The 27,140-nt window shown below is 36.8% G+C and overlaps 2 protein-coding genes across 4 annotated transcripts in view; both read right to left on the bottom strand.

Annotated features, from left to right (window-relative positions):
- Positions 1 to 27,140, bottom strand: part of LOC127433694 (membrane-associated phosphatidylinositol transfer protein 2-like) — a 694,725-nt gene that overhangs the window by 58,004 nt on the left and 609,581 nt on the right. The window lies entirely within an intron of this gene.
- LOC127433700 (cAMP-specific 3',5'-cyclic phosphodiesterase 4D-like) overlaps positions 1 to 27,140 on the bottom strand; it is a 330,842-nt gene that overhangs the window by 63,838 nt on the left and 239,864 nt on the right. The window contains exon 1 of one of the 3 annotated variants that reach the window (XM_051685816.1): positions 14,106 to 14,194. The exons of the other annotated variants lie outside the window; for them this stretch is intronic. Within the exon in view, the coding sequence (XP_051541776.1) occupies positions 14,106 to 14,179 (74 nt within the window). The 5' untranslated portion in view covers positions 14,180 to 14,194. Of the gene's footprint in view, positions 1 to 14,105; positions 14,195 to 27,140 lie in introns of those variants that run through there. 3 annotated transcript variants of the gene reach the window in all.

Raw genomic sequence — 27,140 nt, 5'->3', positions numbered from 1 at the left:
TTTACAAACTTTTGGCATTAAATCAGTATCAGATCCAAATTTCTATAACGGTGCACAGAGAAATTCATAAAGATTGAAAAATTACATTCAACGTCAAAATATTTATTTACATACTTGTGGCATTAAATCAGTATCAGCCACAAGTTTCTATAACAGTGCACAGAGAAATTCGAAAGAAGTGGAAATCTACAACAGACGTCAAACTAGGAATTTACACTATTTTGCCACAAATTTCTATAAAGGTGCAAATAGAAATTGGTAAAGAGCGAAAAATTACATTCAACGTCAAACTATGAATTTACATACTTTGGTGTTAAATAAGTATCAGCCACAAATTTCTATGACAGTGCACAGAGAAATTCGTACAAAGCGAGAATCTACAATAGACGTCAAACTACAAATTTACACACTTTTGGCATTAAGAAGAAGAAGAAATTTATTTTATATATATCCCCTTTCCCAAGCTCAAGGTTGCTTTACAATTAGCATATTTAATTGATACAATTAGATTTATACAAACACACACACACACACACACACACACACACACACACACACAAAGTATCAAGACATCAATATCAAGTGTCTGTTAAATTTGAGATGGTAAGTCAAAATGTATAGAAAAAATATATATTTTTAGTTGAGACTTTAGTTGAGCAGTTAAAGAGGAGATATTGCGAAGATTAAGAGGTAGTGAGTTCCACAGTTTAGGAGCAACAACACAGAATGACCTACCGCTGTGGCCACTTTAAATCTAGGAACTGACAAAAACAGGTTAAATCTGTATCGCAAACAAATTTCTATAACGGTGCACAAAAACATTTGTACAAAGTGAAAATCTACAATGGACGTCAAACTATGAATTTATACACTTTTGGCATTAAATCAGTATTGGCCACAAATTTCGATAACGGTGCACAGAGAAATTTGAACAAAGTGAAAATCTACAATGGACGTCAAACTACGAATTTACACACTTTTGGCATTAAATCAGTATCGGACACAAATTTCTATAACGGTGCACAGAGAAATTTGTACAAAGCGAGAATCTACAATAGACGTCAAACTATGAATTTACACACTTTTGGCATTAAATTTATATCGGCCACAATCATTTCAATAGATGTGCACAGAGAAATTCGTACAAAGTGAAAATCTACAACAGACATCAAATTAAGAATATACACACTTTTGGCGTTACAGTGCACACAGGGGACGAATCTATGAGCGCAGATGGAACAGTAAATGCATGAAATTTTACCAAAGTAAAGAGTAAAAACTTTACCAGATTCCCTCCGTATTCCTGAGAGAGCTCGTGGAACGCGAGCGTGGTTTCATAACAATACTCATGGCGAAATACGTTCTGTCTTCTCCCTCGAGTCTCCTAGTTTCGACTTTCTCCGAGTCGGTCCTGCTCCGTGATAGACATGCTTTCCGCGAGATAATCCACCACTGTAATAAAACTATGTGGATGGAGTGACTGTCTCTTTTCGTCTGTGTGTATGTGTGTCTGCAGGCTAAGTAAGCTTTCTCGAGTGAAGATCACGTTTCTTAGTCTCTCCTCCTCTCCTCTACTTTCTTTTCCCTGGGCTGCAGTGGCCTAGCAGTGGGAGAGAGTATGTGCACTGCAGGGGGATAAACCCTCAGGATCCTGTGTGTGTGTTTGTGTTGTATCTCACTAAAGGAACTAGAGCGGGCAGTTTTAGGGAGTGGAGGGGGGTAGACATGCAGTTGGTGTAAGCATCGAAGCCCACTCACACACACACTCATATAAAGAAAATTCATAAATTATATCTTTAACATCTCAATTATGTCTCCAAGACATTAAATGGAGAGCAAATGGAAACTTTTCCTTAAGTCTCCTGCTTCTCAGATGCAAAGTTATAATAGTTTTGGGTTTTAATTTAGTTTTCATTTTTATTTCATTTTCAATTTCAAATTTTTATTTAGTATTTTACCAACTGTGTTTGTTAGTTTTAGTTTAGTTTTTTCAATTAATTTTAGTTTGAGTTTTTATTTTATTCTATCAATATATTTTAGTTTTTATTTCCGTTAACACAGATGAGTAAATGACTTGGCAGGGGACAACTTTGTCTATTGTTCTTAAATTAAATAATTATTCCCTATCCAGTTCAGATCACACATAGGTCTACATAGAGTATAGCTAGGCTGACATACAACATAGTTAAAACAACCAATCGTTTGGCAGCAGTGCAATGCATAAAATCAAGCAAATACGGTTCAGGAGCTTCAGTTAATGTTCACATCAACCATCAGAATGGGGAAAAAATGTGATCTCAGTGTTTTTGACCGTTGCATGGTTATTGGTGCCAGACGGGCTGATTTGAGTATTTCTGTAACTGCTGATCTCCTGGGATTTCAGCAGCTACAGTTCTGCGGAATGCACAAAATGTCGAACCTTTAGGCGAGGTCCTGATTCATGTCTGCATGTTTTTATGCACTGCACTGCAGCCACATGATTGGCTGATTAGATAATCGTATGAATAAGTGGGTGTACAGGTGTTCCTAATAAAGCGGTCGATGAGTGTATGTATCCCTTTATTTTTTGAACAACATTGGATGATGTGATTAAACAAACTAATCAATTTATCTTGAACATTGGGCACATAACCGAATGTGAGCACATGAAACTCATGGCCAGTAGGAGCCTTCCGGGTCTACGTGCCGGCCCGTGAGGCGGGGGGCGTCAGCTTCCTGTGGGGGGCTCTACGCTGGGACCGAGAACTGGGCTTGGGCTGAGGCGGAGCCGCCTGGGCTTTCACAGCCGCAGGGGGATGCCCTCGGCGAGTAGACGGAATACGGGATCTTGAGCCGCGCCAGGGCAAGATGTGTTGTATAGCCTCTGTCTGCTTCCTCACCGCCGAGAACTGCTGGGCGAAGTCCAGAATAGGCTGATCTGGGAGATGGGAGCGTTGAGAAAGCGAACCTTGTCTGCATCCCTCATCTCGACCAGATTCAGCCACAGGTGGCGTTCCTGGACCAGGGTGGACATCGCCTGCCCGAGTGCTCGCGCCGTGACCTTCGTTGCGCTGAGGGCGAGGTCGGTCGCCGAGCGTAGCTCCTGCATCACATCAGGATTACCCACTTGCAGTTCCTTTAGTGCCTTGGCCTGGTGTACTTGCAGGAGGGCCATGGCATGCAGGGCAGAGGCGGCCTGACCAGCGGTGCTGTAGGCTTTGGCCGTCAGAGACGACGTCGTCCTACAGGCCTTGGAAGGGAGTGCTGGGCGATCCCACCAGGTGGCTGCGCTTTGCGGGCACCACCGCCTTATCCATCTGAGGGACCTCCGTATACCCGTGGGCCGCCCCGCCATCGAGGGTAGTGAGAGCGGACGAGCTGGGAGGTAGAAAAAGGTGCCCTCCATGATCTTGTCAGCTCGTCGTGCACTTCCAAGAAGAAAGGGACCGGGGGCATGGCTGTGAGCAGCGCCCCAAACTCAGGAACCAATCATCTAGCCGCGAGGGCTCAGGGGAGGGTGGAAGGTTCCACTCCAACCTGACAAACGTGGCGGCCAGGGCAAGCATGGCCGTCATCTCGCTGTCAGCCTCAGACTGGGCGGGCTGACCCGAAGGTGGCAGCCCAGTCGAGTTCTTGGCGTCTGACATCGCCAGTACGCTCTCCGATGCAGCGATCGAGCACTCATCCCGCTCCGGAGCTCCGAAAGGGACACTAAACTGGCCCTGGAGTGAGCTGGTCTTATATACCCGTATGTCCAGGGGAGTGGCATGCAAATTCCACTCGCCAATTCTCACTGGCCTTTTCTCAAAGATCTGAGGTATTTGGGGCTCCCAAGGGTGACCCTAGTGTCACTACATCAACACAACGTCGAGTGAGTGACAGAAGGGGAACTGAATTTACACACATGATCCTGTTAAGAAGTTTACATTCCCTTGGTTTTTAATATAGAGTGTTGCTATTACAAACTATTACAAAAGGTGCAAACAATTATTGATGCTCAAGAAGGCAACATAAGAAGAACCAAGGTGTGCAGACTTTTGAACAGGATGATTTGTGTAAATAAGAGTACATTTTGTGTTATGTAGCTTTTGAAGGGCAGTACTACATAACAAATATAATCTCTTATAGGCTATTTGTATACATTCTGAAAGGGGTGTGGAAACTTATAAAAACAAAAGGGTTATGCAAACTTCTGCACTTAACTGTATAGGCTATATAGTTTGTGAAAATGTATATTTTATTTTAGATTTAGTTTTTTTCACAATTTAACCACATTTTAGCTTTTTTTGATGTACAAATTCCATGTAGCCTATTCTATCCATATGATGTCATATTGCATGTGTAATTATGAAATTACTTCACAAAAATTCACAACATTGTAACCAAAAATTCAAAATAAAACCCCACATCTGAACATATAAGTGCTTGTACTACGTAAATGTGCAGTGTAGCTGTCTAAATGCGACACTGTCTGATTTACCTCCGTGCTTGTGGGGAAATTAACATTACAGAAAAATACTCACCTACATGTTCACGTGCTGCATGAAAAAATGGATTGGCTTCTTTCAGCTCATTGTTGAAAACATTTTTTATTGGTGCATTTCTACTTGTGCTGACTGACAGTCATTGACGTCATATGACGTCATTGCCATGGTATCCAGATACATTTCAGCAGATTTGCAGAAAGACTAGAATGAAAGTATCGTCAAATTAACGTGCAACGCTTCGAAATTGCTTCTCTTCTCTGCAAACAAAACCAAAGACAATAGCGAGAAGGAAAATGAGTACATCAAATGTAATTAGAAAATAATCAGTGAGCCTAACAGCTGAAACCAGGACATAATTACAATGTTTAGAGAATTGTCGGGACACTGCGACATACCTCTTCAAAATGGGACGTCTGGTCACCCTACTTAAACGCAACGAGAAAACAATCCCGCATTAAGAAAACAATCCTTCATACAACATTTATATTTGTATTAACATCATACAAATTTTCTTTACATTTTATTGGTTTTATTACATTTTGTTACACTTGTTGTGTTCCCGGTCAAAAATGACCGGCCATTGGAAATGAATGGATTAGACTTCAAAACACAGAAATATAAAGTGTTCAGGAGCATCCCAATCCTTTAGATGAGCACATATGTGGATGTGTGTTTGCACACACAAAGTCTTCTGACATGCGCACACACACACACACACACACACACACAAACTTGTTTTTATATCATTGTGGGGACTCTCCATAGACTTCCAAGCAATTTATGAATTTTATACAGATCTAATGATAATTTATATCCCCAACCCTAACAAGGTAGGTGATCTCAGGCTTTACTATCCTTGTGGGAACATTTGGTCCACACAATGTATTATAAACATGTACACACACACACACACACACACACACACACACACACACACCATGTGTTGAGCACCCTTTTGTGCATCGTCTTTCCATGTACACTTTTGAAGAATATTTCAAGATCTACTCATCATATTATGTTGTGTTTGGGCTCATTTGAATCAGTATAGTCTGCTGTAAGTAATGATATGTCATTGTCTATGTTATATATATGTTTCACAAAGTAATAAAGAAAAACTTTACAAAAAGACACTCCTGTTTATTATATTTATGTGTGTCTGTGGGACTTTCATACACTAAAACTCAATGCCTCCGAGTGAAAAAAATTGCTCATTGCATTCAAAAAACAGACCATTCCAAAGCTATATAACACATGGCTATATCATCTTTTTTATGATTTTAGCAACTCTGAATATAATTGTTGTGATAACAAATGTGTAAATTATGAGAACGAAACAGTTCTAATTTGTCAGCAAATTAAAAATAATTATTTAGGAATTGTTAGGATCAGCTATATGCTTTGTAACGTCCAGATTCTAAGGTTTAAAATGACACCCATTTTGTTTAGCTCAAGCCAGTGGTTATTAATTTATTACATTATTATTACTATTACTTTATGCAGGGAGTGCCCCCCACTAGCCCATTATGAGTACAGTTCAATGAATCTTCTATCAATAAAAATATATATATTTAAAATATGTTCAAAAAAGGAGTACAAAATCTGTCATATTTACTAAAAAAGAAGTTGATAAAAAGATCTAATGCAATTTCTTGGGATAATAAATGCAATATGAGAGATTTATTAACAATCTTAGTGGGTCAGTCACACAATACAAGGGTTAAAGAAGAAAATATTTTTAAATCTAACAATTAGATGATATTATTTAATTTTGCAATAAAAAGTTCTGATTAAGGAATTACATAATATCACCTCATAGTTAAATATTTACTTAGGGTGACATTTAACAATTAGGGTGACAAAATTAAATTGAACATATAAATGTATAATAATAAAAAAATAAATATAGTAATTAAACAAATAAAATGAAGAAAAAAAAACATTTTATATAATGGAGTATAAATACAGTAATAAACAGAAGCAATGCACTAAAAATGTCACTTCAGAAAAGAAGACAAATTTCCCTTAAGGCTACATGGGGCTCAAGTGAATCAGTGAATCGTTTATGTGAACTAGTCCATTTACATGAACCGTCTGAACAAACTGACTCACTAAAATTAATCGGAGTTCCCAACGCTAAATTCATGTATAAGTGAATAGTTTATTTAACCTGTTTATTAACAAGAACTGTCAGAAAGATCTGATTAACTTCAATGAATTGCTTTTTTCAGCGCTGCATATGAGAGGATGGTTTAGGTGAGCATGTTTAATTAATTCCTTCCTCAGCTCCATTTATATACAGTATAATGTGACAAATGTAGCGATTTGCAACAAATGTAACATTTTGTGACGCGACAGCACTACTAGAGGTCGACCGATATAACAGATTTACAGATTAATTAGGGCCGATAGTTGCATTTTTTGAATACCAATAGTTAAAAAAAAGTTATTTTGGATTTCATTTCTCCGTGGCCGGCGCTGGAGGATTCAACAATCTGAACTCCTTGGTTCGCCAATATAACGGCACCCTCTAGAGGTTAAATAAAAAACAATCAGTGACTTTATTTTGCAATGTGACTAGGCTATTTATAAAGACGGATGCTTCAAAAGCGGGTTTGAAACATCGACAAAGAGAAAAGCCATGGTACAGTATGTATAAAATACACCTTAATATTACTGTCACGGTACAATAAATCAGTCATTTATGACAACCAAAGTTGGTTTGATAATTAATTTGTTTATAACTACTCGCTGCACTTGAGAACTGCATTGCCGACAAGGTGGAGAGGATGCTAACATTAAAGCTAACATTAGCTGCTTGAATGGTTAGAACAAATTCAACTGGTCCACCTGTAGCAGTAAAGAAGGACTAAGGCAATAATATAAAACAATTTAAATTATAATTAAATTATATATATGAGATCAAGCTTTTGACACTTAGGACATCTGAGGGACTTGTACACAACTATTACACAAGGTGCAAATATTCATTGATGCTCAAGAAGACAACAAACTACTATATGCATACTATATGTAAATATCTGTAATGTAGATTCTGAAGAGCAGTATTAAATAAAATATTATTTTTTTTTTATCTCTTATATTTGTATAAATTAAGAAAGGGGTGTGAACATCTATGAGAAAAAAGGGAATGCAAACTTATCTTCTCAACTATATATACTGTTTATTAAACCTCAAATTAATGGGTTATCAGCTGTCTTCCTTTTCTTTGGCTTTCTATCTTATTACTGAACAGCAATCTAAATCGAGCCATTCTGTGATTTGGCGACTAAAAACAGCCATTTGGCTCCTTAATGTTTCAGTTTAGGAGCCAATGGCTCCTAAGTCATTTTATTTATTTTTTTGTCTGGAGCCCTGTACATGGCTAAGTGCATAGTGTTAGCGTATAGTGTGTGATTTGGGACAGCTTAAAATTAAGATGCTTTTACTGGAATTCTTAAAACTGTAGATGGGAATGCAACTGAATTTCCTTACATGCTTACAACTGCACAAGTGTGTGTGATATTGCCCAGCAGACCATATCTGATCTAATAAAAAAACTTACTGATGCATGAAGCAGTGTGTATCATTGGAGGATTTAAGCTGTGACATCATCTTCCACTTCTAAACCCTTCAACCCTTAAAACACATCCACATAAACACACACCCATCCAGACTTTAAACATGCTCAAACCTACACAGTCCTTTACAATCTATCATTATATTCCAGTCAGATCTCTACAAGACGGGTTCAGCGGGGAGGCTAATTAATTAAAGTGATTAGTCAAGAGGAAATGTGACGATATCTCATAGTGACTTGCATTTGTTGCACTGATTTTAAGGGGGAAGTCTGCAGAATTGATTTAAACATGAAAAAAAAAGTGTTAAACGGGGCTGAGAGTACTACTGTACACTCTTTTTGGTTGTGGAAAGTACAACTAAATAAGCCAAAATATTTAAAATATCAAGACTCAAAGGAGCATGGGATGTGTTAAACTTTTTAAAGGGTGGGCGTTTGAGTTCTGTAGAAATCAGCAGAGCTTTCTGTGGAGTTCTGCGGGCGTATATTACGGTAAGTGTCAGTGCATGCTTTGAATATTAGCCAACAGTGCATAGTCTGCAAATAGTCTTTCATCACCTATAATGGGCAGCTTCGGCATTAAACATACTCAGATAATTAAGGTACAGGTGCATCTCAATAAATTAGAATGTCGTGGAAAATTCATTTATTTCAGTAATTCAGCTCAAATTGTGAAACTCGTGTATTAAATAAATTAAATGCACACAGACTGAAGTAGTTTAAGTCTTTGGTTCTTTTAATTGTGATGATTTTGGCTCACATTATCAAAAACCCACCAATTCACTATCTCAAAAAATTAGAATACATCATAAGACCAATAAAAAAAACATTTTTAGTGAATTGTTGGCCTTCTGGAAAGTATGTTCATTTACTGTATATGTACTCAATACTTGGTAGGGGCTCCTTTTGCTTTAATTACTGCCTCAATTCGGCATGGCATGGATGTGATCAGTTTGTGGCACTGCTGAGGTGGTATGGAAGCCCAGGTTTCTTTGACAGTGGCCTTCAGCTCATCTGCATTTTTTGGTCTCTTGTTTCTCATTTTCCTCTTGACAATACCCCATAGATTCTCTATGGGGTTCAGGTCTGGTGAGTTTGCTGGCCAGTCAAGCACACCAACACCATGGTCATTTAACCAACTTTTGGTGCTTTTGGCAGTGTGGGCAGGTGCCAAATCCTGCTGGAAAATGAAATCAGCATCTTTAAAAAGCTGGTCAGCAGAAGGAGGCATGAAGTGCTCCAAAATTTCTTGGTAAACGGGTGCAGTGACTTTGGTTTTCAAAAAAACACAATGGACCAACACCAGCAGATGACATTGCACCCCAAATCATCACAGACTGTGGAAACTTAACACTGGACTTCAAGCAACTTGGGCTATGAGCTTCTCCACCCTTCCTCCAGACTCTAGGACCTTGGTTTCCAAATGAAATACAAAACTTGCTCTCATCTGAAAAGAGGACTTTGGACCACTGGGCAACAGTCCAGTTCTTCTTCTCCTTAGCCCAGGTAAGACGCCACTGACGTTGTCTGTGGTTCAGGAGTGGCTTAACAAGAGGAATACGACAACTGTAGCCAAATTCCTTGACACGTCTGTGTGTGGTGGCTCTTGATGCCTTGACCCCAGCCTCAGTCCATTCCTTGTGAAGTTCACCCAAATTCTTGAATCGATTTTGCTTGACAATCGTAAGGCTGCGGTTCTCTCGGTTGGTTGTGCATCTTTTTCTTCCACACTTTTTCCTTCCACTCAACTTTCTGTTAACATGCTTGGATACAGCACTCTGTGAACAGCCAGCTTCTTTGGCAATGAATGTTTGTGGCTTACCCTCCTTGTGAAGGGTGTCAATGATTGTCTTCTGGACAACTGTCAGATCAGCAGTCTTCCCCACGATTGTGTAGCCTAGTGAACCAAACTGAGAGACCATTTTGAAGGCTCAGGAAACCTTTGCAGGTGTTTTGAGTTGATTAGCTGATTGGCATGTCACCATATTCAAATTTTTTGAGATAGTGAATTGGTGGGTTTTTGTTAAATGTGAGCCAAAATCATCACAATTAAAAGAACCAAAGACTTAAACTACTTCAGTGTGTGTACTGAATTAATTTAATACACGAGTTTCACAATTTGAGCTGAATTACTGAAATAAATGAACTTTTCCACGACATTCTAATTTATTGAGATGCACCTGTATATTTCCACAAATACACTGGATAAATAATTCCACAGCTTCTTTGTAGAAACAGAAGATGTCTTAACAACATGCCACCGTATGGACATTTAAAAAAATAATAAATAGAAAAAGCACTGTAACACTTGGCAAAATTTCATTAGTAAGCATTAGTTTATGCATTTGGTATCATAAACTAACAATTTTTTTTATTTTTATTTTTTATCTTGTTTAACCCTTTAATGCATGGGAATTTCACAAAACACTCTTACATATTCGGGTCTTTAGAGACCTGGCATGCATACGGGTATCTATCAAAAATAGATCTACAAAATGCCCACATTTTCAAAATGTTTTTTTCAAGACAATTAGATTATATTTTCAATTATATTTTGATGTTTTATTTTTAATATATTAAAGAGATAATGCAATAAATCAGGACTTATCAAGAACAGGATTAATTACTTTCACACTGAAATTTCATGAGATGCAACTGGCTGCCAAGATTACAGCAAAATCACTTTTCCTGGAAATGAACACTCAAGCTTAAATTCAGAATACAAGAATCCCATTCAGCTATTCAGCAGATTAAGCAAACTCATTGTGCTCTAATAGCAGACGGAAAATTGTGCGCAAAGTATTAGCACAAAGTAACGTCTCATGACATTCTGACGACAAATGTCACTTGAGTGGTACGTGGCATGTGGGTTGTTTTGTGGCATGGGTATCATGAACATGCACACTTCTTCAGACTGGTGGACAGGCAGGGTGAGCAACGAATCATTGTGCTACGATGTCGCATGATATTACATGCCACATGAACTACAATGTGCAATGAACACTGAGCGCAAGCCTATGAAGTCATGAAGCTTTGCTTTTGACCATACCACTAAAATGTTGCTCACATAATATTCAAATCATTCCAGACAAAACAGAATGCACACTGTTTAATCAGTCCAAATGTCTATGAGAAACATCATTTCATGTGCTGTAAAACTCCTTCAGAAAAACAGTAGGAGGCCCTCTGGTGGTGAACTACGAAATGACAATATTGGACTCTTTCCTTGGTGGTGGGAAGTTCTGTAAATTTGAAGAGGTTGGGTGAAAAATGGCATGAATATGTTTCTTCAACTTTGAGCACTTTGAGCACTGTGCATTTCAAGAAAGTAATGTCTCTTTAAAACATTTCTCACACTCTCACTAGTTTATTTAATTTGTCTACTAACCATGTCCAACAGTTTATGTACATGCATCACATGAGATATATGTCATTTTTGTCATAATGACACACAGTGTCATTTCCAGCACATCTCAAATTCCGTATTGTGTTTAATAGAATCCTGTGGTGGAAATGACGCTGATTGAAATGATATTTTTAACGTTTTTCAAATAGAATGGCCAAATCTTTTGTCTTGCTAAGGTTAATTTCATAGCTAACATTTTATATATCAAAAGATACACATAATTGAATACTATTTTCAGACTTTTTGTATAATTTGGGTAAATTAAGCATACTCTTCACTGACACTTTTGACCACTTGGTTAACAAGTACACTAACTTCTGAAAAAACTTTTAATAGTGGTGGAAATGATGCCACAACTGTGAGACAGTTGTAATGTATTATTTTTAAAAATGTACAGAAATCATTTTTATACAATAAATATTGAAATGTTTTGTTTATTTCACTCTTTAGATTATCTTAGTTTTAGACATGGAATAATTTAATGGATTTTCATAGTTTAATATTAAGTCTGGGTCTGGGACAAGGATAAAACAGTAAAATCTATATATAAAAGTCATTTTAAAAGTAACCAAAATAAACAATTATGGCCTGGTAAAAAGTTTTCAAGCCAGCTGTAACGTGACCTTCATATAACAAAAAGAGAAAAAGTTGAAAGCTGTTAGTTTTTATAAAAATCAACACCTCAAACATGACGCTGCTTAAGTAAAAATAATAATAATAATAATAACATAGACGTGTACATTTTTAATAAAAAAAAAATTTTTTTCAAAAAGACTCCATTGGTGATCGGTGATTTGGCCGACATCCGATCCCTTATGTCATAAAAGACGTGCGGCTCCTTTAAGACTTTAGCAGCACTGTTATGGCATGTTGGGAATACTGGAATAGTGTTGTAAGACAATAAACTTGATTCAGCAGTTAAGAACGACGCATTGGGCTGTGAAACGGTCCTTATTATCGTTCATTGAGGTAGCTTCTCGGTCTCCTCCGGGCATAGGCATCTCAGTAATAATGCTAACTACAAGATGTGGAGTAATTCAGAAGTATTGATGAAATATCTCCTGATTAAACAGCTTTAACAGTACTAGCACCCGTAGAGTCCAGGAACATGCGCTCTTTCTCCACTTTCCTTTCATCTCTTGCCCTCATGAGAGAGCGCGTGTTCCAAGCAGCAACAAGTGAAAAATTTACTATAAATACAATCATCAACTAAATGAAAAGGCAGGGAAGGAATTTATAAATATAATAATTCTTTATACAATACCGCAATATAATGTATGAAATATAATGAAAAAACAAAAAAATTGAATTAAAATGAGGAATAATAATAATATGAAATAATGAAAACAAATCAATAACCAAAAATGTCACATTAAGTTTAATTGCACCTATGGGTTATACATTTGTCTTCATTTTTTGAAGCTTAGTGTCTTAATATAGAGAATATTTTGTTAGCCTATTCTTTAGTCTTTTAAAAAAATACATTTAAAAAAAACTTTTTTAATAAGCCTTTTAAACATTTTAATCTGTTTTGTCAACAAAAACTAGGCAAATGAATATTACTAGGAGGAGGAATATTCAATGAATAGTGGCAGTGAGCAGAAAGCTAACATATAGCCAGTTATGACAGAGATCCTGATAAAAGGTGAAATGATCAGTATCGGGATCGGTATCAGCCAATCAGATAACAAGAAGATCCGGTTATAGCTCTATTGTAAATGAAAGTAATGTTTTAAATGCAAAGGGTCATTGATGTCTCAGCAACTATCATGGTGCAACAGTTGAGGTTTTCTTGTGAAGGAAAAAAAAAAACAAAAAAACACATCACACCAACTTAACACCATACTGGGCCAAAACAAGTTTCCTCTTTCAAAATTAATCGCAAAAATTGCCCACATCCTTATATCATCCGCAGCCTGTCAAATCTCATGAGCTAGTGTGGTTTAGTTAAACCAAACTTCTGTAACAGCAAATGCTAAAATGTGCACAAAATTAGCAAAAATATAGACATTCTGAGGACAAATGTTAGGCATGTTAGGCATTCAAAACTTCAATGAACATTTTTTTATTTTTTTTTGGTAAATGTAAACAGTATTTATTTCCATGTAATGTAATGTAAACATAGCATTTATTTCCATGTATTAAATTGAATCTAATTTACATGATGTAATTTGTAAAAAAATAACTTTGTTTATATATTATGTATTGTTCGTTTATTCAATGCATCATCTTTTTAAATTAAAAACATAAAATATAAAATAAAAATACAAAGTAGAACGGGTTGGAGTGAGTGGTGATCAGTAAGGATTTATGTTTGGACATGTTGCAACTACCGAGACGGCTAAAATACTGCCAAGTCGCATTTCGTATGAATGAAAATTAGAAATATATATAGAGAAAGCCTTATTTACCACTGGTCTCACATATATAATCCACAGTGGGTTAGAAAAGCAGCAATCTCCACCTGTCACTATAAAGTACACACGATAGCAAACTACTGTATAAACCACCCACAACTTCCGTCAACCTACCACAGAAAAAAATACGTTCGAGTTTTGCATACTTAACCGAGCATAAAATCTCACAGTGTCAGCTTAAATCATATAAATTAATCTCCAACATGCAAGACAAGAGTTGCTCTGAGCGTTGGCAGTACCTGTAAGATTTGAGGAGGCGTTTTCGTTTCATACCCCTGCTAAGCGCGTCACTCGGGGCTATGAAGTTGCCCATAAAGTCCCTGTGTAAATCCATGGGGTTCGAGAGTCTGAGTCGTCCAAGTTGAAGCCTCTTCTAGTGATGTTAAGAGCTTCCTGGAATCTGGGTTTCACAGTCCCCACCCCTTATGCTTGAAGTTACAGACGAGACGTCTGTATTTGGCCTCTGATAACCCCAGCTCCGCCTCTTCTGGTAATCTCATTAGCACTTAAGGACATGGAGTCCAGCACAGGGCTACTAGTACCTCTTGCTTTTCCTCAATATCTAACAAGCATTGTGTTTTCTATTCATTTTGCATGTTGATGCTAACAGCCGAGACCCCACAGTTGACGACATACAGTCTTCTTCAAAGTGGTCTCACTGCATTCGCATACTTGCAAACCAAAAACCTCAAAAGAGTTGAGTGTAAACATCTCTCCACAGAAAAGCCCAAATCTGTGTGAGGTATTTAAGGTAAATCCGTTGAATCAAAGGGCCCTGTGCGGTTAAAAGGCATCCAGTTCACCTTTTCACATGACCAAATTCCTGTTTGGCCACAGGACGCTTGTAATTTTAGTCTCTCGTCATCTCTATCTAAGGTTGGGGGTTGTAAGCCTCATGTTCTTGTAAGACCTTGTGATGCAACTTATGGGAGGAAGAGAACTGGTATTATGCTGCCTTCAGGTGCACCTGGGAAGCTCCTGGGCATTCCTTATTACGTCATATCATGCATTCAAGACGGAACCAAAATACAAAAGAAGCCAAACTAAAAAAATTACACAATAAATGGCAACAAAAGCTCTTTTTTTTGTTTTGTTACCAGTAAATACGGATAAGTGAGTACACCTGCATCACTTTTACATGACCTATATGATTTATTAATGCATGGTATCTAACATTAATTTGTGAAAAACAAACCGTGAATAAGTCATCGGCTTTATATATTTTGAAAATATTATAATAGATCTGCAAATTAATATTATTAAAATAAAGCACTGAAATTTTAAATCATTTTGCAAATGTAAAATTATCATGTGGACAAGGCCCTTCCAATGTCACAACTCGACAACTCAATTTCCAAGTTGCCCAATAGAACAGGGGTCTTCAAACATTTTAATGCCAAGGACCCCCAAATTTAATGATGCCCTAGCAAGGAACCCCCTGTGCGAGAGAAGTATTAAACATGATATTATAAAGACTTCTTGTTTGCAAACTTAAATAATTGGCTTTTACATTGTCATTTTACTAAAGTAAAAAACAAAAAGTATTAAAATATTTTTTGGAAAATATTTACTTCGTGTTAAGTTGACAGTGTATCTTAAGATGCAGTGATGTTATGTGTATAAGCCCAAAGATAAATATTTTAAAAATGTATATTTATTGTGAAAAGTGCTATATAAATAAATTAATAAATATATACAATAAAACAATAAATATTGTTTTAAAGCAGCTTTACAGAGAATAGTTTATTACTACCCTTATTTCTTACAAATACGATTTGTTTTTCGTAATATATGAAATTATACACCAATTTATTTTTATTTCTGTTTTTATTTCTTAGTATGGCTTTCAATATCATAAAATAATCGTGATTAATCTAATGATTTCAGAATGAAACGGTACTAAAGTCAAATAATGTCAAAATCTTTTAACTTTTTTTTTCTCTAGAAAATACGACTTTGATTGGTCATTCATGTGCTGCATTCAAATCCTCCTGGAAAGTTCTTACTTACCAGGTCGGAAGTTGTAAATACTAAGTGATGTGCGTTCAAGTGGTTTTAGTCTGAAAGAATGGACCTGTTATGCAACTTAATTCTTCTGTCTCTCGCTTTCACTTACTGACAAAGATAGGAAGCTTGTTTTGCACCAACACTGCAAACAATCATTTTCTTACTGAGTATTCTTTTATTATTTTCTAGTAATTTATCTAAGCATCATTAAAACAGGATAAATTAGCTTGAAAAGCAAAATGACGTAAGATATTTTGTCTTGTTTTCAGAGAAATCTAACCAAATTTGGTAACATTTATGCTTACAGCAAAAAAAAAAAAAAAAAAAAATAAAAAAAATAAAATATATATATATATATATATATTAAACCCCTATTGTGGACAGGGGTTCAACATGTTTTATTTGATGAACTGCCTTCAGGTGCGGTCACATTTACCTTTGCATAGCAAAATAAACTGCAAAATACAGTCATCTCTATGTGAATCTGCACGATCTGGAATTTCGCTGATGGGACGATATATTAAATTTCGATATATCGCAAACCCAAAAAATTACGAACCATATTTTGTATAACTCGATATTTCGAAATTTGCAACATTTGTTTTCTGTCCATGTGATAAAAAATTTTATGACCCATCAAACATCATAATCTCTCACCTACTGCACTTTTTTCTACACTGCTTACAGGGTTCACTCAAGGTGCTTTAAGTGCTTGAATTTAACTTTTAGAAATGTAAATACTAGAATACTGGAAAATTGCCTTGTTTTGATTAAAAATGCTTGAGATTCAAACGGATCGTTTCCTCCGTGTAATGTGTGTTCATTAAAGATGAGGCGACCTCTTTCATTGAATAATGTGCCTTAATATCCTTTCTGTTCCTTACAGTCAGATAAAAAAAGAAATATTAATTTTAATCACACACAGCATGGATGCACTAAAGAAACTGAGAGATTCTCGTTGATGTTCGCGGAACCGGAACACTGTGGTGTAGAAACTCGTTAAAGTGACAGTATCTTTTTAGCGTTTCTTATACAAATGAATTTAAACTCAATGTTTTACTTGTAAATTGTACACATTATTTCAAACAGTGATAGCTCATATCATTATTATACAGTATATACCATTTCATGATATAGTATTAATACAGTATAATGTAGAATGTTTATTTTTACAAAGTTAAAATGTGATTATAATAATGATGACAAACAAATGATTAAAAAATTAAATATTCACATTCACATACTTTTTTCAGGACAGGTTGTGTTCAGTCCTATTGCTTGTTCTGCACCTGATCAGTCTGAATGTACCCCACTATTTTTGAAAGCTTATTTGTTTGTGACCTTTTCTTGTAGAGAAGGTACAGTATATGTGCAACTCTTATTATTTAAACTTTGAGCATTTATATTGTGTATTAAAGAACTTTACTTTGATGAGAAATTATAATGAGCATTCTGCTAAAAAAAAAATTCAGAAAATAAAGATTTTCTGTAATATTTTGTAATTTAAGTGTTATTATACTGAATAGAGATTATATTGAATCATGACTCTCATTTCGAATCAATTTTATGTGCGACATCCACCTGTCCTCATCGTTAGCTCAAGCTCTTCACCATAATGGTAACCCCCAAAACTCCAACATTAAAAAACATTAAAAACTAACAGGTGTCCCCCCTTTATATCGATCTTGCACAAACACACAAACACACACACACACACACACACACACACACACACAAAAAACACTTCATTTTAATATTTAATCTCCCTATAGAGTCCCATGCAAAGTTCGGAAATGGAAATCCCCTGCCCAGTTACATCAATGTTACAATAACACCACAAAAAGTATTTATGTAGTCCCAACTCAAATGGATTAAGTAAACTTTAATTTAAACTTCATATCAAATAAAAACTGACAGAACGCAATGAAATCAAACTGCGAATTTTTTTTTTAGAATTGTGTTCCTTTAGCTTTAAATAAATTGAACAAGCTGCAAAAATCCTGTTTTTGAATATTTTAAAGGTTTCTTTAAAAAAAAAGAGAGAAAATATTTTATGCCATTTTGCTTCTCAAGTAATTTTTTCTTTTTTTAAGGATGTTTAGATGTTTTTACCAGAAAATAAGGCAAAAATATTGAGTAAGAAAATTATTTTTTGCCATGAATGCAACAAAATTAAGAACAAAGCCAAACATTGCATGTGTAATTCATGGTTTATCTACCTACATTATCATTCTTGTGATGGTACGTATAATAATGGGAAATGTAGTTTTGTTGCACAAGCCTGGCGGTCTTTTTTTAATTTTTTATCCCCAATTCCCACTACTTAGTAGGTCCTCATGGTGGCGCGGTTACTCACCTCAATCCGGGTGGCGGAGGACAAGTCTTAGTTGCCTCTGCTTCTGAGACAGTCAATCCGCACATCTTATCACGTAGCTCGTTGTGCATGACACCGTGGAGACTCCGCATGTGGAGGCTCATGCTACTCTCCGCGATCCACGCACAACTTACCACGCGCCCCTTTGAGAGTGAGAACCACTCATCGCGACCACGAGGAGGTTACCCCATGTATCTCTACCCTCCCTAGCAACCGGGCCAATTTGGTTGTTTAGGAGACCTGGCTGGAGTCACTCAGCACACCCTGGATTCGAACTCGTGACTCCAGGGGTGGTAGTCAGCGTCAATACTCGCTGAGTTACCCAGGCCCCAAGCCTGTCGCTTTATAAAGCAGCCAAATGAGTCATATTTTCTGACAAGTTTTATTGCTATTTTTCATTAACAGTACAAAATAAAAACCATACAAACTAAACTGCAGAGTCAAAATTTACAAGTAAAACAGAATTATTACCAATACTAATTTGTTTCCACCATTCATTTTTTAATTAACACGACCCCTATTTGGAAAGTCGTGGCTCAAAAAAATCCAGAGTTTCCCACTGGTGATTACAACTTTGTGGTGCCATTCATGTGCACTCAATTCATAAATACGATCATTCCATCATGACTTGAACCCACCAATGTGCTCTGAACTCACAATATTTCCGACTTCACTTGAAGGCTGCATAATTCCTCCTGTGTGGATCTGAAAGTGAATTGTGTTAAAGCCAGAAAAGAGGACCCACTGGAAGTGGCCCAAGCACTTTGTGTTTATTCTCTGTAAGCCCATCAAATCATCATCTGCTTGAAGTTTAATCAAATGAAAACAACATGTAGCCCTCCTCAGATGTGCCAGAAACTGCAATTTAGAGGACACTCGCACTCAAAGTGTCGTCAAGACAGCGATCATGGCTGAATGCATCTTAAAGGAAGCTTTGCAGTGCCGTTTGCAGTGTTTCAACATCTGATAAAACGTGCTGATGTGCACTCAAATTCTCACACTCTTAACATAATAGAGCAATCAGATTATCAATGACATTTACAAAGTTTCTCACAAACACTCGCCGTAAAGTCTGTTTACGGCTTTCAGTGAACAACTCTGCTCAAAGTATGCAATGAAAGTGTGGTGATGGGGGCGTGGCCGAGCAATGTCTGTAGAGAGCGAGGCCGGGAGAGAAAGAACGGTAAGGATTGACACCTGTGGGAAATTATCTCTAACAGCTTTTCTGCTGAAGAGCGATAAAAGAGGCAATCCAGACCGCCGGAGGAGAGAGAGAGACACACACAAAGCTGACTGTTTGTGACATTGATTGTGCTAAAAAGCCATTAGTTTGGGTGTGTTACACTGAAAGAGTGTTGTGAACAATGATTTATGTTGGACTTTTTCCCGGCTCCTGCTTCCTCCTTCATAACAAAGCAAGAAGAATTGTCACAGTGGTGCCAAAACATGGGATTAGGAGGAAGAAACGCCGCCATGGAGTCCTCGTCATTAGCCAAGGTCATCAAGACTCTTGCCGGCATCCAACAGACCCAACATCAAGCCCTCCTGGACTTACGTGTGGAGCAGGAGCAGCGTTTCCAGGTCCTGCTCCAAGTCCAGGCCGAGGATCGACAGGTATTGCAGAGCTTGATGGCCCAGGGGAGTACTCCAGCCATAGCCCAGTCCCACATCATGCTCACGAAGATGGGGCCAAAAGACGATCCAGAGGCCTTCATCAAGCTCTTCGAGTGGGCAGCTGAAGGGTGGGGCTGGTCCAACACCCAGTGGGCAGCCTGATTGCTGCCCTTGCTGTCTGGGGAAACCCAGCTCACGGCCCAACAACTTCCGGTCAGGAACATCATGGAGTACACGGACCTAAAGCAAGTGATCTTGCAACGGGTTGGCCGTAACCCCAAACAACACCGGCAGCGCATCCGTATGCTGCCGTATAGCAAATGTGGTCGGCCGTTTGCCTTCGCCCAACAGCTCCGCAATGCCTGTTGGAGGTGGCTGCTGGCAGAGGATTGTGACGCTGAAGTTATCATCGACATCGTGGTACTGGAGCAGTTCGGCGGCCGGTTACCAAAAGGAACGTCTGAGTGGGTCCAGTGCCACCGCCTGGCGTCACTGACGGAGCTGGCTGAGGACCATTTGGTGGAGTATTCGTGGGCCGGTGACCCCTCTTCTTCTCTCTCTCTCTCTCTCCACCCCACCCCAACCCAACCCAACCCAACCGTCCTGTTCCTATTCCCCGGAAGCGGGGAATTCCGATCCCAAAACCGGTTCCGTGGTCCCATGGACCTTTCAACCCACCGGTTTTTCCTAACCCTCTCCCCAAAAGGCTGGTGAATCCGCTACTGCAGATGTGGGTGTGAAGTCTGGGCCAGTCTGCTGGAGCTGCGGGGAATCTTTCCAGGACTGATGCCCAGCGATGGAGGTGGAGACATTGGTCCGGATCCCCAATGCGCCACAGGCCACCCCTGATCGAGCAGGAGCATACCGGATACCTGTGAGTATTAAGGGGGGTACATACCAAGCCTTGGTGGATTCAGGTTGTAAACAAACCTCCATTCACCAAAGCTTGGTTCAATCCGAGGCTTTGGATACGATCCGGTGGGTGAAGGTAACGTGTGTGCACGGGGATGTTCAAAGTTACCCTGTAGTGACGGTCATTATTAAATTTCTGGTGTCTAGAAAATGCAGCACTCCTGCACAAGACGCTGAAAAATCAGCTGGGAAAGAATGGGAAAGAATTGTTTTTTTCCATTTTATCATCCACCAAGAGCTAATTAAAATCTTAAGATGACTAAGAAAAGTACACCTTTTAGGAGGACAGGAAGGGAATGTTTTTTGTATGGTGTTTTTTGTGTTCTCCCTTGCAATACCTTTGTTCATCCCTTACAAACATTAACTATGGTTTTACTACAATAACCCTAGTTGAATTATGGTATTCGTAGTAAAACAATAGTAACAACAAAATGTACCATAGTTTTACTACAGTAACTATAGTTCAACTATGGTATTTGTAGTAAAACCATAACCACAAAGTTTACCATGGCTTTAATACAGTTCCCATGTTTTAACCAGGGTGTTCATAGTAAAACCATAGTAATAATAAAGTTAGACGCTTATAAAAATCAGCCAAATAATTCAGCCCAAAAAAAAAAACTTTTACTATAGTAACACCATGGTTCATTTTTGGTAAAGTAAGTTTTTTAAAACCAAGGTTTCCACCAAAAAAAAACAAAAAAACTTTCCCAAACAAAAATGAACCATGTTTTCACTATAGTAAGCCTGCAGTAACCATGAAAATTGTTTGTTTATTTTTTTGTTTTGTTTTTGTAAGAACCAAAAATTAACCATTGTGTTACTATAGTAAAACTACCAATGTTTTTTTTTTTTTAGTAAAATATTTGAGTTTTCTTGTATTATTCATGACTAAGTTCAGAAGTTCATGAAACTCTATACGGCTAATATTCTCTATACTCTATAAGGTGATAGATTGTTTGAACTTGTTACCTGTTAGCCAATCAGCTCGCTCACATATGATATGTCAAGCTAATCAGCTCACATGGTGCAAGCTGATAGGTCCTTTGACATGTAATCGGACAGCCAATCAACTTGCGCACTCTCTCTTTACCAAACATTTAAATTACCTCAGTTTGCAAGTAAACTGGTTTCACTGCAGCACGCTGTAAGAGGAAACCCTCTGAAATCATCCTCCTCCCCAGCACCACTGGTCTGGATGTGATACATGGGGATTGTATTTATGTCTAATTGTGCAGCAGCATGTCATACATTTTTGATGCACCCTGTCTTGTGTAAGACCAATATCCTGTCAATATGGTATACCAACATTAACATGTTAAAGAGTTGTCATGGCTGAACTATAGTTTTACCATTTAATGCATTTAATACATGTAAATAGTTTTACTATAGTAAAACCATGGTAAATTCTTGTGGCTATGGTTTTACTAGAAATACCATAGCTGAACTATAGTTACTGTAGTAAAACCATGATACATTTTGTGATTAATATGGTGTGTTTTCTTCAAATACAAATTTGTAACTATGACATTTTTTTACTATGCAGTAAAACAAGGTTAATTTTCCGTAAGGGATGGATAAAGGTGTTGCAGGGGATTACTATTTTGGAAAATTTGGTGATTACTATTTTGTGATTACTTATGTATGTTTGCTTCAAATACAAATTTGCAACTATGAAAGAAAGTTTTACTATGCAGAAAAACAAGGTTAATTTTCTGTAAGTGATGGAAAAAGGTGTTGTGGGGATTACTATTTTAGAAAAAAAAAAAATTTCTAATTTGTATCATTCATGTTCGTAGCACTAAACAGTGCGGGACAAGTTAGGTGCCAAAGTTTACTACTTACTGTAGGTTTTTAGGAATTTGTTCAAATTGCTTACCCAAAGTACGAGCAATAGTAATGGTGATGCTTGGCTTAACAAACATATTTACTAATAAGACAATTTTTGACAGATTGTAAGAATATATAGTTATACAACTCATGCATAAGACATTAGTGTGATCAGATCCCTAACCGTAACAATAGTAGTGATGCATAGACCACTAATACTCTTTGTTTGATTCCATAAAAGCCATTTTTTATCACTTGCAGGTGATTACTAGCATCTCTCTTCTGATTCAGATCTATTGAGTCCATTTAAGTGAATGTGATTAAGTGATAATAGAAACATAACTAACTTTGCTTTCCCATGCTGATGCCTCTCTGAGCACAGAAGACAAATGCATAAAAGGAAATACAAAAAGAAATGTTTACACCCGGCCTTTTAACGAAGCAAAGACCCTTAAAGTTTAGAGATGTAAACCAAGGCAAAACATACAGCTAAAATGCTAAATCTTGAATTCTGCTTGGCTAGAGTCAAAGCACACAACAAAGAGAGTTGAATGTGGCTAAAAACAGCAAATAACAAACGTTACCATCTTCTCCTGACTTTAATATCGATGGGTTTGTTGGTAGCAAACGGTAAGTCTCTGGTAGACATGCAGCAATGTTTTCCTAACAGTTCCAGGGACAGGAGCTCGGTGCGAACAGGTAAACTCATCCTGGACATCAACACATGTCTTTCCCTGTCCTCTCTTTATGAACACAACGCAGGGCAATGTGACACTGAGCATTCATAGTCATATTCACGCACCTCGATGAACCTTTGGAGGTGATGCTGGCCAACACATTGTACCTGCACCTGCACTGGGAACAGCTTTAACGCTTCTCAGTATTATGAACTATACCTTTAATCTGCTCTTGTTTAAGAGACCTGCCAGTTTTATCACTTTTATTGTCATTTTCTAACATTGAAATTGGCACTATATCAGTCATTGATTTGTCATTATTTGTCAACCCCTACTGTTTTTGTTTCTGTTGTTTAGTGTATGCATCAAAAAATCTGTATGTATAAAACGTCCATTGTACTTGTACATAAGGCAATCCAGTACTCAACTCTACCAGTCGCTTTATGTACTTAGCACATGTTGCAGGAAACAGTGAGTGTAATTTGATGGGTAAATTCATTGTGTAGATTTATAAGCATGTGTTCAGTTCAGTGCTGGTGATAAAAACAGAGCAGCAGATGTTTGTGGGTATCATAAAGCCTCTTCCTCTGACTATTAATTTCTCTACAAAACAGAAAATGATGACTAATTCATTTCACCAGTAAGGGAAAATAATAGGGCTTCATTGATCCCATCTGCTCTAATCAGATTTTGTTGTTGAAAATGATGATTCAGTTAGCAGAGGGCTGCTATTGGGCCGTCACTGGTCAGGTAACCTGGCAGAATACTGGAGCATTGAATATACAACAGAGTGCTGCAAGAATTCAGAATTAGTTCACGATAATTACGTTATCGACTTATTGTACGATATATGGACATGACCTCGATAATTTTTGCTGACCTCGATATTGCCCATTGTGTTTACATGTGTGTTTGTTTACATAAGAATGAATGTCTCCAACATTTTTGCCAGAAAAACAAAAAGAAAAGGTTAGAGTGGGCAAAGAAACACAGACATTGGACAACAGATAATTGGAAAAGAGTGTTATGGATCTTAACCCCATTGAGCTTTTGTGGGATCAGCTAGACTGTAAGGTGTGTGAGAAGTGCTCGATAAGACAGACACATCTATGACAAGTGCTACAGGAAGTGTGGGGTGAAATGTCACCTGAGTATCTGGACAAACTGACAGCTAGAATAACAAGGATCTGCAAAGCTGTCATTGCTGCACGTGGAGGATTTTTTGATGAGAATTCTTTGAAGTAGTTTAAGAAGTTCTGAACATTTTTTCAAATTGTAATAGTAATTTTTCACGTTATTAATGTCCTGACTATACATTGTGATCAACTGAATGCCACTTTGGTGAATAAAAGTACCAATTTCTTTCCATAAGAGCAAAATCTGTACATTATTCCAAACTTTTGGCCGTCAGTGTTTCTAATAACAATAATAAACTATTAATTATTATTATTAAATTATTTATAAAATTAAACCATATCTTTCAAAAATTACTGAATAGATTTATGAATAAAAGTAAATTTGTGTACTCTTAAGTATTATACATAAGTCAAACAGAATAAAATAAAAACTGGAGACCCGCTTTGGCCTTAGGTTGAATTTTTTTGGCATATTGCAAATTCAAATAACTTATTATTAGTTATAATTAATATAAATAATAATAATAATAATGATGATGATGATGATGATAGTAATAATAATAATATATTACTAATATATTAGTATTATTAAAGTTTTTTTTAATAGAACAATAAAGATATTTATTAAAGATAAAGAAATTAATTAATGGATTAATAAATAATAGTAAATTTGTGTACTCATAAGTAATATACATAAGTAAAACAAAATAAAAAACTTGAGACCTGGTTTGGCCTTAGGATAAAAAATATAAGTATATTATATTGCAAATTCAAATAACGTATTATTAGTTATATATAATATAAATAATATAAATAATAATAATAATGATAATAATAATAATCTATTACGACTATATTAGTATTAATAACCTTTTATTTAAATAAAACAATAAAGATATTTAATAAAGATAAAGAAATGAATGAATAGACTAATGAATAATAGTACATTCGTGTACTCATAAGTAATACAATAAAATAACTTCAAGCAATGTATTATTATTTTGGTATATTGTATATAATAACCTATTATTATTTATTATTTATTTAAACAATATCATAATTAAATTAATTAATGGATTAATGAATAATAAAACATTAATGCACTCATACTTAAGTTAATACAATACAAATAAAAATAAATAAATACAAATAAATAAATAAAAATCTGCAGATCCCTGTAGGATAGTTTGGTCAAATCTTAATACGTGATCTTGGCCCTACCAGTATTGTTTGCATGCATTGCCACAAAAAGCAGGTCAGCATTATTCAGATCAAGTGACACGGTAATATGTCACTTTGTAAACAGCTAGTCTAAACTCCGGCTGCTAATTTTTGTAACCATCGTCCCTGAGGGGCGGACAAAACCCTTCTACAGATACAGTCGTGTAGTTGTGCGAAACCAGCAAACAAAATTATTACCATATAGTGATAGGCCCACCCTGCTAGCTGCTTGAACCAATCACATCAGAGAAGTTAATCTGAGACAGTACACAAAGACAAAATTGCTCTCTGATTAGTTTCAAAACATCCTAATAAGCTGTTGCTTGGCCGAATCTAACTCAATGAATAGTGTCTAGGATGTTTGACCTTAGTAAAGTTTGCTGTTTTCCTTCAGACACCACTAGAGGGCTGTACTCTCATATCTGTTCCACACAGCTACTCTTTTTAAATATCTTTGACAACACAATACAAATCTAAATTCATCCCCATATAAAGAATGTGGTTTTGCACATCCCTAGCTTCTATCATCTATAATCTAATGATCTACCTCACATTATATGATTTTATAGTCTCCAACACTACATAATATTTCTCCAAAATTTAAAGTGAGAAATTACATAACACTAGATAACAAATCTAAAAAAGATTCTAACTAAATACTCTCATTTAATTCACACATTTGCACAAGTGAACAAAATACATTTTCATATGTGGTCTGCATGCTTTACATACAAACAAATTAATGACAATACTACAGACTTTGTTTCGAAAACAGACCCAATTAGATAGATATAACTCAAGTCGCCCTCAAGGGCATGGATGCTGTCCTGAAAATGGACAGAGCATTTCTGGAAAAAATAAAGAGATGGAAAACAAATAAGGACTAGAGGAGCAACAAGCCCCATGTGAAAACTTTTCCTGCCAAGCAACTCTATTGATTATCAATGTCTACAGTGGAGTGCCAGAGACACACTATCACATCTTCTGCCACCCCTTATTTAGGCCTCGCTTTGCACGGATCCACTCCGCCACCTGTGCCCCAGTGCATTGCCATGGTGCCTGTTCTCTTCCACCTGTCCCGTCTGATGACACGTCATCTGCCTCACAATTGGAGATTAATTTCCATGAAAGCTGATGGGGAAGTGGGTTATGAAAAAAGAAGGACTGCAGTAATTTTTTCTTGTGTACTTAACTAATACATTTGTGCAATATTATGGGATAAGACTTTTTAAGAGGCATAAATTAAATCAATAATTGGTCCTAATATATTTGTTAAATAAAAAGCAAACAAACTGTATTTCATTCATTCATTTTTTTTTTTTACAAAAATCCACCGATTACAACAAAACCAACCTGGTCTCATAGAATCATGTTACTATAACTACATTTGCCTCGTGTTACACATCGCCGCTAACCTAACCCTAACACACTGCTAACCCCAACCTTAACCCTTTGTGGTGAAATAAACATTTGAAGTGCTACAAAAACGTGTTTAATTCACTT

Source organism: Myxocyprinus asiaticus, chromosome 43 (assembly GCF_019703515.2).
Source record: "Myxocyprinus asiaticus isolate MX2 ecotype Aquarium Trade chromosome 43, UBuf_Myxa_2, whole genome shotgun sequence".
Lineage (NCBI taxonomy): Eukaryota > Metazoa > Chordata > Actinopteri > Cypriniformes > Catostomidae > Myxocyprinus > Myxocyprinus asiaticus.
Note: the sequence above shows the minus strand (reverse complement) of the source record. Positions and strands in the feature narration are given on the sequence as shown.